Source organism: Hydractinia symbiolongicarpus, chromosome 11, assembly GCF_029227915.1.
Source record: "Hydractinia symbiolongicarpus strain clone_291-10 chromosome 11, HSymV2.1, whole genome shotgun sequence".
Lineage (NCBI taxonomy): Eukaryota > Metazoa > Cnidaria > Hydrozoa > Anthoathecata > Hydractiniidae > Hydractinia > Hydractinia symbiolongicarpus.
In genome coordinates, this window is record NC_079885.1 from 21,561,041 (window position 1) to 21,573,247 (window position 12,207).

At 44.6% G+C, this 12,207-nt stretch overlaps 2 protein-coding genes across 2 annotated transcripts; one reads left to right on the forward strand and one right to left on the reverse strand.

Moving 5' to 3' along the window:
- Positions 1-2,447: 2,447 nt before the first annotated feature.
- On the forward strand, positions 2,448-2,939 carry LOC130613518 (uncharacterized). Its single transcript, XM_057434851.1, has one exon. The coding sequence runs from the start codon at positions 2,448-2,450 to the stop codon at positions 2,937-2,939; it is 492 nt and encodes a 163-aa protein (XP_057290834.1).
- A 4,162-nt stretch (positions 2,940-7,101) lies between these two features.
- On the reverse strand, positions 7,102-7,428 carry LOC130613519 (uncharacterized). The gene has a single exon (XM_057434852.1). The coding sequence runs from the start codon at positions 7,426-7,428 to the stop codon at positions 7,102-7,104; it is 327 nt and encodes a 108-aa protein (XP_057290835.1).
- Between the last annotated feature and the right edge of the window lie 4,779 nt (positions 7,429-12,207).

The following is a 12,207-nucleotide window of genomic DNA, read 5'->3' on the forward strand; positions in this document are numbered from 1 at the left end:
CTACATGTTTTGAGTAGGGATTTTCGGGGGTGGTGTATCTTTGTATCACAAAACTAAGAGCTCCGGGTCGCTGTCAAGTATAGAGGAAATCGAAGCGTTCATTGAAGAATGCGAAATGAAGAGTCTTGATTTGGAGAATCACGAATTTTGGACCAAAGCTTTTTTACCACCTGTTAGGACCACCGTGTCCCCGGGATCATATGAGGGAAAATTGTCTTTGATCACGTATAGATCAAGGTGATAAGTACGCGCGAACCTCTCTTGGGATTCTGCCCTCTCCCGGGTTGGTTGCGAGGCAAGAGGTGCATCTACGCCATGGATAGTGAAGATGCTAGAACGGACAATCTATGTATTTGGAGATGCCTGGCCGTAAAAGAGAGGGTTAACGTAAAACGAGGAACAGAGTTTCTAACAAGACCAGCCCTTACATTAGCCCGAAAGCACTACGAGGACCACAAGCTTAAGCGTAAGGACGTGCGCCCCACAAAGCTGGTGGATCTTGAGGGGGTTGCCAAGCAATTCAAAATCAACATTAGAGTCTTTGAGCCCAAGGCAAACTCTGATAAAGCACCATGGAGACTCGTCTATGGGCAAAAGCAGTACAAAAATGGGTTAGACACTATCAATCTAGGTATGCTGGACGGGCACTGTTTTTACATCAAGGATTTAGATGTGCTGGCCCAACAGAAATGGGAATTTGAGGTATGCAAGCAACTGTTTACCTTACGCGGCATAAGAGGAACGAATGCAGGGGTGTCAGGACGACGATTATCTGCAAAGGGGGGAAGGTCAAACGTATGCCGAGCAAGGCGGAGAAGGTCTTTTATGATGAGGGGTATAGCTATGATGCATCAAAATGGATAGAATACATCTCAAAACAAACCGGAAGGCATATCCATCATGCTTTATGCGGTCATGGTGGTGAACGTGTTATTCGTGATGGCAAAAAGGAGTGAAAAGTTGATGGCTATGAGTCACAAAGACAATTTACGAGTACAACGGCTGTAAGTGGCACGGATGTCCCTTTCTGTCTAAGAGAACCAAGGCGGACTCATTACGCTGCAACCCTTTCTAAGAAAAGAATAATACGGGAAAAGGGCTACAACCTCGTCACGGCTTGGGAATGTGAGAAACCACACAAAATCAAGAGTTACTTCCAGAAGGTGTTCAAGCCATATCCCCATTGCATTGTATTTGATTTCGAAGCCCTCCTATCACCTTTAAATTACCAGCAAACCTCAGTTCTAACATACCTTTCGAGAGATGTTCCGATAAGTGTTGGTATTGCCGATAGTTCGAATAGTCGCCTTACGTTCATTGAGCACGAAAATCTCAAGATCCTGGTTAAACAGCTTTGAAAAGAGGCATGCTCTCATAGTTGAAGAGGTCAAGAGAATGTACTCGAAGCCCGACGACTTTGACATGCTCTCCAAAAAGAACCGGGAGTTGTGGAACGAGTGGGTAAATCAAGTAGCTGTAATAGCGTTTATATCTGGCAAATACAACATCAACCTGATCAAGCGGTATTTTGTCAAAGAGATCGCGCAAGGCGATAAGATCAAGGTGGCGAAAAAAGATAACGACTAAATGTTCCTCACTTTTCTAGATATCAAAATTTCCTTGCCCCTGGCCTAAGCTATGACGGTTGGTGCACGTCGCTGGAATGTAAGCTCGAAAAGAGTACAACTTAGCCGATATGGCACCATTCATTAAAGCCGTGGACAAGACGAGGCGGCAGTATTACGACGACGAGATAGATATTTTGAAGGGCGCGGTCAGTATTCCGGGCGTGTCGATGCGCTACGTATTGAAAAATTCTCTACAGCTGAACCCAAAGTTAGAGCTATACGCTCCAGGAGACCCATGTAGGCATAGGTGTAAGGACTCTTGTTATAGCAAGACTTGTAAGGCCTGTAAGAAGGTACGGAAAGCGTGTGAAAAATGTACGAGTAATGAGGCCTACGAGCTCCTACGAACGAGTATGGAGGGTGGCCCCGCGATAATATTCTGTAGATACCACGAAGGAGACGTGACGGGTATCAGATCTCACGTGTAAAAGGAACCTCACAAGTGCAAGACCGTTCTAGGGTATGAAGCAAAAATGCTTTACCCAAGCACGCTCCTACAGGACTTACCTTGTGGGAAGGAACAGTTGATCAAGGTGGCTACGCCGACATCGGAGCACAATATCGAGTTCAGGCGCGGGGTGTGATGGATGGGTTGTTGTTTGGCTTTGCCCAAGTTGATATCGAGGTGCCTAAAAATCTGCGCGAAAAGTTTAGTGAAATGGCTCCCCTGTTTGTCGTCAAGGAATTTCCTGATAATCAAATCCCTGAGCACATGCACGAATACTTAAAAACTACGGCCGCAACCGTTTTCCGGGTACACGTAAGCTTTTGGGTTTGATGAGAGCTGAAAAAATCCTACCGTACACCCTTGTGCTAAAAATGTACCTTCACCATGGGCTGAAAGTGATCGCCTTTTACCAATTTCTCAAGTATGCTAGGGGTAGGCCCTTTGAATGGTTCCCGGAAGAGATTGCCGATGCACGACGACAGACTGATAAGGACCCCGACAAGCGTATTGCGGGAGATACGGCAAAGTTGAAAGGCAACTCGTTTTATGGCAAAATGATAGAGGATCTGGCAAGGCATGCAAATACTACATTTACAAGGGATGAAAAGGAGGTTGGTGCAGCCCTGCGGAGCCCGTACCTGGAGGATCTTGAAGAGAATGGGAATGCGTATGCGGTAAGAAAGAGCAAGCACAAATGTACTATCGATAGAGCCTACCTGTGCAGTATCGCGGTATATCAACTCGCGAAGTTGTACATGCTTGAATTTTACTATAACTTTCTCGACAAGTGCGTGGATTTTCGAGACTTCGAATACATTTATATGGACACTGACAGTACGTATTTTGCCATTTCTGGTCACTGATAAGTACTCGAGTCGAACAGGAGGGTTATCTAAGGCAGAATACATAGGGTTTCGGATGATTGCCATGACAGCCAAGTGTTATTTCATCGAGGGTAAAGAAGGTACTAAATTTTCATGTAAGGGCATGTCAAAAAGGCAAACTGCTTTGACCTGGGGTAGATACCTGGGTGCGCTGAAGGGTGGTTTAGACATGGCCAAAAAAGTAGACTTTCGGGTACACAACCAGGGTGTGGTTACGTACAAACAAAACAAGCTCGGGCTCTCAACCTTTTACGACAAAAGAGTTGCATATGACGATGGGATACATACCTCCCCACTTATATTGTAAGCATTTTTGAATGAAAAGTTGCCCAAAGGTTTGTAAAGGTAGTACTTTAGAACGGGGAACGGGGTATACCCTAGCGAAGAGGTGCAAATTGCAAGACTCCACTAAACCAACATGCAGCCCACATAGGCTGCGGATAATAAAATAAAAGGCAATCGATATATCTCCGTGTAGAATGTAGTTTAGCACGGTTGATAAAACACACTATAAATGGAAGTGTGTTTGTATATCACTATATTTCTGCCCTACATCCTGATCGCGTTTTATTCTTTTCGATACAGACGTACAATAAAGAGAATGTCTGATATGGCACAAATCTTTGACAATGCCTCTTGAGAATATGAAAATATCGAAAAGCCCATCGGGGCACTGTCTATCCATGTTATAAGCGTCTATGCCAATATGATTTGAAACTTTTTAGATATTGACTCCGTAGATGAATTACGTCGAGATATCGCAGAAGACCCTATTATCAGGGATAGTATGACGGACCTTGGTATCCTCATATACTGCACCATCGGTAGGTGCTTAGCCCCACTGCTTGTAGTAGGACACTTGGCCCGGCATATATGCAAAAAGAAACAGGAGGAGGTGGCGAAGGAGGTGGAGACCGTGCTATAAGATAAATGAGTGAAGAAGAACAAAAGCAAGAAGAAAGAGTCATTACTAAACCACCGAAGAATGAGGGCAAAGGTTCTTCACAAGATGATCAAGAACCTGTCGCAACCCCTAGCAAGTCAACGGATGTATACATGTACGGCATAGGGAACTTGGCGGTACTTGCTTTAAGAGTAGGCAACTGGTATTTGTTTGGCGGGGGTAAAAATGAACCCAACAAGCCGGGGGCTAATCCAGAGCCCCAACAGGGAAAACAGGACAAAACCAACCAAATATCGATTTTTTCAAAATGCAGTAATAATAAATGAATGCAAGCAACGTAACCCCGAAAGAAAAGGAGATTTTAGATAAGCTCTATGAAACGGTCGTGGACCTTGGTTTTACCTTCGCCTATGCCATGGTGGGTAAAAAAGTTTGAATAAAACAAGGCGTATGTAAACAACTATTACCCCGCACAAGTTCAAAATCAGAGGGAATACTCTAACAAAAAGTTGCATGGTTTGCCTGGCCAGGGCTAAGGAGAGGCGGATGATATCGAGGACGTTGAAATGGATCCCCTTGCTATTGATAGGGAAATTAGAGGTGTTCAACAAAATAAGAATTACCTGATTCTCTATGACCTACTCACATACAACATTATACCCTAGTATACCGAACTTATCGGGGATAGCCTGGAGAAGGAACTACTTGTTAAAAGGTACTGCAGTGCATTGCGGTGCCTGCAAGAAAAATTGATATACGCCCGCTACCCCTCAAATACAAGGCTCGAAATACTAAGTTCTGCCATGTCTGTCGAGGGTCCTTGGAAAAAAAGCATGGGGGCTGTATAGATTTCTGAGGCATGTGTGGCAATATACCCCAAAATTCACGATCGAAAGTGGAGCAACTATTAGTAAATGGACACTATTAAGAATGATATTGAATGTCTAGGACTCTATATCGTTGCGGTCAAAGAGAACAACTATGGAGCACTTTGCTACCAGATCGTCAAGGATAGGGATTTGAAGCTATCGGATTTGGCTGATATAGTAACAATAAGCAAAATACTCAATTTCCCGATACCAGATAGACGTCTAGTCGATATTGATTTGGAGAATGAGCCTAATGTCATCAAAGATATCGTCTATGGGTACTCGTTCTACACCCAACATCCTTTGGATTATGTAAGGGATCCGAATGAAGATGATGATGACGAGGATGAGAATGAGGATGACGAAATAGATTTGGATGACCTAGAGGAACTCCTGAAAGCATATTACCATTCTTTGACAACCTCCGGCGGTACCTGAACATACTCCGGTACCTGCATGAGTTCTTCCGAGACGAAGCTGCGATCAGGACTGTCTTTTAAGTAGGATAAAACACGGCTACCTGCTACTATACGGTCCAACTTGTAAGTATGGTTGTTTCAAAAGGCATCCGTTGCGCGTCTCTTTTGATCACCATGCTCCTCCCCAGGTTGTAGAAGATAGAGGTAGAGGCCATCCCCGGGTAGAGGTTTCTCTTTGGGATATTCCTCGATTTTTGCGAGTGGTATCTCATCGAGTTTGATGGCCTTGTTAGATTTCATGCCCATCATGGCCGCCTTGGTATTATTAAGGCTTTTGACGATGGTATACAGGTGCTTCAGCCAAATTGTACTAGGCTCGCCGGAGACTAGTTCCTGCGCATCCTTAGGCTTGAATAGCCTTTCCGCAAGGACTTTATTGTAGCTTTCCACAAAGGGCGTGAACGTATGGTGATATTTAGTGGTGGCCAGCTTAATCTCAACCCCTTTGCCTTCCAGGAGCTTCGTCACATCCAATTTAAACTCAAAACCATTGTCACACTGGAAGGTTACCGGGTACTTTAAGTTTCCTGCCTTGTATATGTCCCTCATCATATCCGCGATCTCGCCGGCTTTTTTGATGTGCAACGGCCTCTCTACCTTATACCTTGAAGCTACAGCAATGCCTGTCAGGTGTTTATAGGTGTCTATAGGTGTTTCCATATACCCTGTTGTGAGGCATGTACAGTAGATCGATTTGGTGCATCTCATTCGGTGTCGTAATGGTAAAGTGCGGATAATCGATACACTTCGGAACCCGAATGTGCCTGAGCCAGAGCAGCTGCCTACTCAACCAGTGAGTGACTAGCTTTTTTGAGAGACCACTCCCCTTCGTAAGGATTTTGATAGCCTTTCGCCCAACCCAGAGATGATGCGGAGTATACTAGATATTGCTCAGCTTTTCCCCTTCTTCTTCGGTAAAAATGTGTGATGCTTTTGACATGTTTATTATATATGTCAAAAACGTTTTCTGATCTTTCTGATCCACTCCACCTGAGCTGCATTAAGCTTTTCCATCGCAAGGCCATTCCGTTTTTGTCTCGGCTTCTCCGTGTCCTGAGAGTTTGCTAAATAGGAAGTTGGTTTCGCTGAATGCAAGGGCGTTATTAACGCCCCCCCCCGCCATGATCATAAGAGTAGCCATTTTATTCTGAGACGAAACGGTTGCCTTTCGACATGTTTTCGCTTGCCCACATAGGTTGAGTATTGGTGTAGTGAAGCCTTTTCGCCACCTCAGCAAGCGATGGAACAAACCCATTTTCCCGATATTTAATCGATATCTTGTGATCAATGTGCCACTCCCCATGGTTGTCCCAGGTAATACCCTCAACAAACTGAGCTTCAATATGGACCCGCAGTGTAGCGATATCGCAACCTAGGTATTCCCTGGAGTTGAGCTCCTTGTTTCCCTTCAATGCCTGGTAGGTTTGGTTGCTTACGTTATAAGCGAGATGTCCGTGGGGATCACAAATAGGACAACGCCGCCTTTCTTTTTCATGCTTACAGATGCTTCCACCCTTGCATTCTTTACATTGGGCACTCCGCCTTTCATGATGACAAATCTGATTTCCTTTGCAATCTTTGCAACGTGATCTTATCCTCCGATGGTGGCATATTTCACTTCCACCGCAGTCCTTGCAATATGCTCTCTCTTTTCCGTGGGGGCACCTATTGCGTTCACGTGACGCCTTCTTTTTATCGAGGCATTTGGTATATGTCCTCGTTAGTTGACCATTTCCCTTGATCCTAAACTTGTCCAAAGATAAAAGGTGTTTACATTTTTGACAGCTCTTGATTCCATCCATATTGATTTGTATTTGCCCCTGGAGTCAAATGCAAATTGTGGTCTATACCTACCATGCGCCCGCAACAACAACAGCGATCGTTGCCATTTATTGTTTACAATAGGCCCTCTCCCTTTGATAGGGGCAAATTTGACTTCCCCCGCACTTTTTACATTGGGATCTCGGTTTTCCATGGCGACAAATCTGAGTGTCCTTGCAGTCTTTACAATAGGCCCTCACCCTTTGATGGGGGCACTTGTTTTTGGCACGCTGATGTTTCGCCTTATCTAGGCATTTGATGCATGTCTTTGTAGTTTGACCATTTTTCAACACCCTAAAATTGACCAAAGATAAAAAATGCTTGCATTTTTGACAGCTCTTGCTTTCCATATTGATTTGTGTTTGTCCTTGGGAACAAGCACAAATTGTGGTCATTTAATACTCCACGACAATACTGTCTTGAAGCAAATACACGTAAGCCATGAAATCTCCGGTTATGTCTGCTTTCTTTGTGATATTTAGGGTAATCCCATCACTTAGACGTTGTAGAGGCCTTCCACTACCATGCGATCCATGGTCCGGGCTGGACCTGAAGTCTACAAACAGGGCATATCTTTTGTTGAAAAATTGCCCAATCATGACGTTCGAGTCGTGACTACCAAAGAGGTTCACAATCTGTTCGAGGTGGTCCTTGGGTAACATGGCACGAGAGTACAATTCGTTGGGCTCTCCCTCGACAATGACGCTGACCTTCTCAATTTTTGGATTGTAGAAGACCGTTAGCTCCGGCGTAAGCCCTCACTTTCCCGGGATCTATAAAGAATAGCAAAACACCCTTAAACAACTTCGATGGGGTGTCAATTTGGAGGTTGTATAAAGTGTGGTCTTTTTTCATAGTGATAACCTTGCTACGGAGTATGCATTCATATGGCAGGGCCAATCTTGGATACCTGGACATCATAGCACTCGCAAGACCTTCGTGACTGAGCTTGTCAAATTCAAGCCTAATGTTGTTTATCCCATAGGTGGCATCGGCTGCCTTGACTGGCATTGACCCTGAGGCTGCTGTCCCTGCATCTTTGATGACGTCACACAGGACGCGAAATGTATAACGAATTGTAGCCTGTCGTACAGGCCCGCTGCATAAAAGGGTAGGTCCCTCGTCAGTTCAAACATCTTGCCTAGTGGTATGCAAAAGGTGTTACCATACGCGGCAACAATCGCCTTTTCTTCATCGGTACCTGCATGATCACTAGCTTTGACCTGCAGGGCTCCGATGGTCCCGTCGTTGGGATTGATGCCCTCTAAAACAAGGTTGTTGTCCCTATCAAATTTTGGCACCCACAAGTCCCTATATACTGCTAAGATAATGTAATCCAATATGTTTTGAATTTCTTTGTCGTTCAAGGTAATACGTAGGTTCCTCACCAGGCTTTTACCAATATTCGACACGATCGTACGCTTTGTATTGGTCCCCGTCAGCGTCAGGTCAAATAATTTGATAGACCCTGGAATGATGACATATCAGGCATATCCACACGCAGGTCCTCGTTCTGGTTGATGATTAAAGGTATGTGACTTATCTGAACCCTTTGATTTCTACCCTTGATGCCAAAGAGTTGCTTGGTCTCTATATATGGGTCTAGTGTCGTTCCAAATACACTCATGTTTATTATATATGGGAACTCTTAAAATAAAGAGTGCCAACCAATCTAGTATTAGTACCTGACATTGATATTGATGATGACGAGGAGAATGAGGGCCATCCAGATAAGCCTGATGATACCACGTCAAAACTCCCCGGAGCGCCAAAACTTCACGGAACATCGAGGCCTTCAACAGAACAACAGTATGGAGATCTTTCGGGGCAGAGGCAAAAGTTACTAAAATCAAAGATCGATGGCCTTTACGATCGTCTTACAGAAAAATTGGGGTTAAAGCCTAGTGCGAAGTATTATGTTGCGTTCAGAGAAGACAAGGGGAATGAACTAATCGTTAAGGAGATAGTGAAAGGTAAGAAAGCCTTTAAGAAAATAGAGGAGGAGGCTGACCATATTAAGATGGAGTCGTTGGAGAAGATTGATGAATTTGTAGATGCCACAGAGAGCCTTATACAAGACACTTCGTTTGTCGGGCCTGATGAAGGTGGCATCACCCCACGTGAAAAAAGGGGACTTGACCTCGAGCTTCAGACATTAAGGGTTGACTTGGTTAACTTGAAAAGCCTGAAAAACAAGATGATCCTATACGACAGCGAAATTAACAAGACAGAGGGTAGGCTGAAAGAACCTGAGAAGCAGAAGGCTGGGGCGGACGAAGGACAGCAGGCTAACCTTGAGAAGGAAATAGAAAAGGCGAGGAAAGAGATTAAGGATCTGAACAATAAGAAGAAAGCCATAGGGGAAGCACATGGTATACTATCCACTGACGTATACCCCCAACTGAGACATATCAAAGATACGCTATTAAAATTCGCCGGAGATAACACAACTCTGCTGGAGAAGCTCTGGATACTCTTCCGCGATTAGGGGATAACCATAGCTAGTATAGTCTCTGCTATTTGGCTGTTGATAAGCAATATTGTACCCTCTGTTACAGGAGGGGGAGGTGCCGCGGCAGGTGCCGCAGGTGGTAGTGAAAAAGGTTTTGTGCAGAAACAACTTGGGAGGCTCGGGAACTTCCTTTAATATCTAGCAGGTAAGGCAGGTGCTGCCCTACCTGGAATTATCGGTACAGTAGTCTCCTTCTTTCTGAGGGTAGCGTCAACCATCGTTACAAACGCGGCAAAAAATCTGTATATGGCCATCACGGGAGCTGCTGGGCTTGTCGTGCTATACGTGAGATAGGCGCCTATTTTCTAAGCTGTATATATGCAAGGATGATACCTACGCCTATGGTGATTAATGCAGCCTTGGTATTCTCGTGTTGATTTTGTGTGGGTTAGGATATATGAGGCGTGGCATGTTTGAGAAGTGGCATAACCTGTATTTCAGGGGCATGTATGGGAGGTGTAATATGTGTTGTATGCCTAGGGGGTGATTTGTCAGATATCATGTCTGGTTGGCTGGTGCAATCAAAATATTATTATTGTACCCGACAATTTTGCCTATGCGCAAGTTCATGTCGGAGGGTAACATATACACGTCATGCATGACGGCGAAGTTCACCGGGGTCCTCGCACACTGTAAAACCTTCTGAAATTCGGTGATGTCATGGCTTACATTTTCCTGGCGCTGGGCCATGGACTCAAACTTTTGCAATACAATCTGCCTTGCTGTATAGTTGTCCGCACCGGTCCCTAGATCAGGCCCTCCGAGGTCAGACCCTATTAGGATCTGCACCGTACTCGCGACACACTTGGGCATAGCCTGAGCTGCTATAAGGGTTTTTATACTGAGAAAACCCGTCATCATACGGCATGGGTAACTTCATTCTTGCCAGAATACGACGCATGTGATAGTACACGTGAAACTTAAAAATTGAATTGATAAGAGTTACAGAACCCGTCATGTGCCTGGCACATTTGCCTAGGGCCGTCGTCGCACAATGGGTAGCGAAATTAACCTGGATATTCCAATAGTCCAACGCTTGACCTTTCCAATTCACATTAACAGGGTCATCAAGGTAGGTTGTTGGATCTTTTATGGCATACTTGGTGAATTCGGGGAATACTACAGAGATATGGGAGTCTGTAGACACGTACAGGTCCTAGTGCTCCAAAATTGTAACACCAAGTGGCCTTTCCCCCCTGTTACTTTTATACTTTGCCTTGGGGTTGTATTGGTTTTTGTTCATCTTTTGTTTTAAAACAAATGAAGCAACTGTACATCACTGATATCGATAACCCTACTATATTTGAGGACTACCTTGGGAAAGACACCCGTATAGCCCTGAAATCGATAAGTATCAGACCCGGATGGTTAAACCTATACAGCGACAATGACATTACGATCAGGAATGTTGGACCTGATCAGACGGTGACTCGTATCGAGATTATGAAGGGTTTGTATAGGATCGAGGACATCGCAGCTATTGTCAACAGCCAGGTGGAGGATAAAAGTAACTTATTTGTATTGAAAAATGGGTACTGTAGACTTCGTTTCGGCGACGGTTACTCGGCGGTGATTCATCGACCATTGTAGGAGCTGTTGGGGCTGCCCTACGACCCCGCCAAAAGATAAGATACAAGATGCCCAGAGGATAAGTTTGATATGAAGGGTAACTACGACGGTTTATACAGGACCGATACATATCAGAAATTGAGACTTATTTGTTTACAATTTGATGACAACGACTGCCTTTTGGATGGCAAAAAGTTCAAGGTTCTGGCCTTGCTTAATGCCAAGGAGTTAAACGCCAGGGGAGACATGTTAACCTGGAGTTTTGATACCCCTGTTTACCTTCCATTAAAAGGCTCCACGGACCGTTTGGAGTTTATGCTAACAGACGTCTACCATCACGAGAAGAACGTCACTTTTTTCAATATAACCATGGGCATTCTGATAGTATAAAGATGAGCGATATCAGCGAACTTTATCCAAGTTTGCCGAGTGCACCTGCGCAAGGCTCTGATCAGGATAAGGGACAAATTTCCAGGTTTAAAAAAATAGAAGAGATAGAACAATATCTCCGGGATGAAATAAAGGAGCAGAATATACTTGGAAAAAAATCCAAAATGCATAATACATGGGTACGCTTCTGCTTCCATGGTCTGCTTGGCGTAAGTATGATTACGTCAGGGCTTGGAATTGGAGCTATGGCGTCAGGTTTGGGGGTTCCCCTGGCCTGTGCCATGGGAGGACTCGCGATTGCCGCCGGAATAGTGCAGGCCGGTCTCCGGAACGCCTCTAAACGGTTGCGTGGTAAGTCAAAAAACATGATAGTATGAGGCTACTGGCGGAGGCGAAATTAAACTCGATTGTAGATCTGATCAGCAAGGCTATTGAAAGCGGCGTTATCAGTGACCATGAGTATAGTCTAATTAGCCGTGAAAAGGAGAGGTATATGCTGCTCAAGGAGCAAATGCGGCAGAGGTTTAATAGGATCGTGAATGCTATCAACGAACAGTAGAGAGCCCAGTTGGTTGCCAAGGGTAGAGAGGAGGGGAAAGACGAAATTTAAAAAAAACTTCAATCTGTGCAATATGCAAGCACTATGTAGAGTCTCCACCTGAATATAGGCCTTAATTTTGTATTATATTTTATAGGATCATAT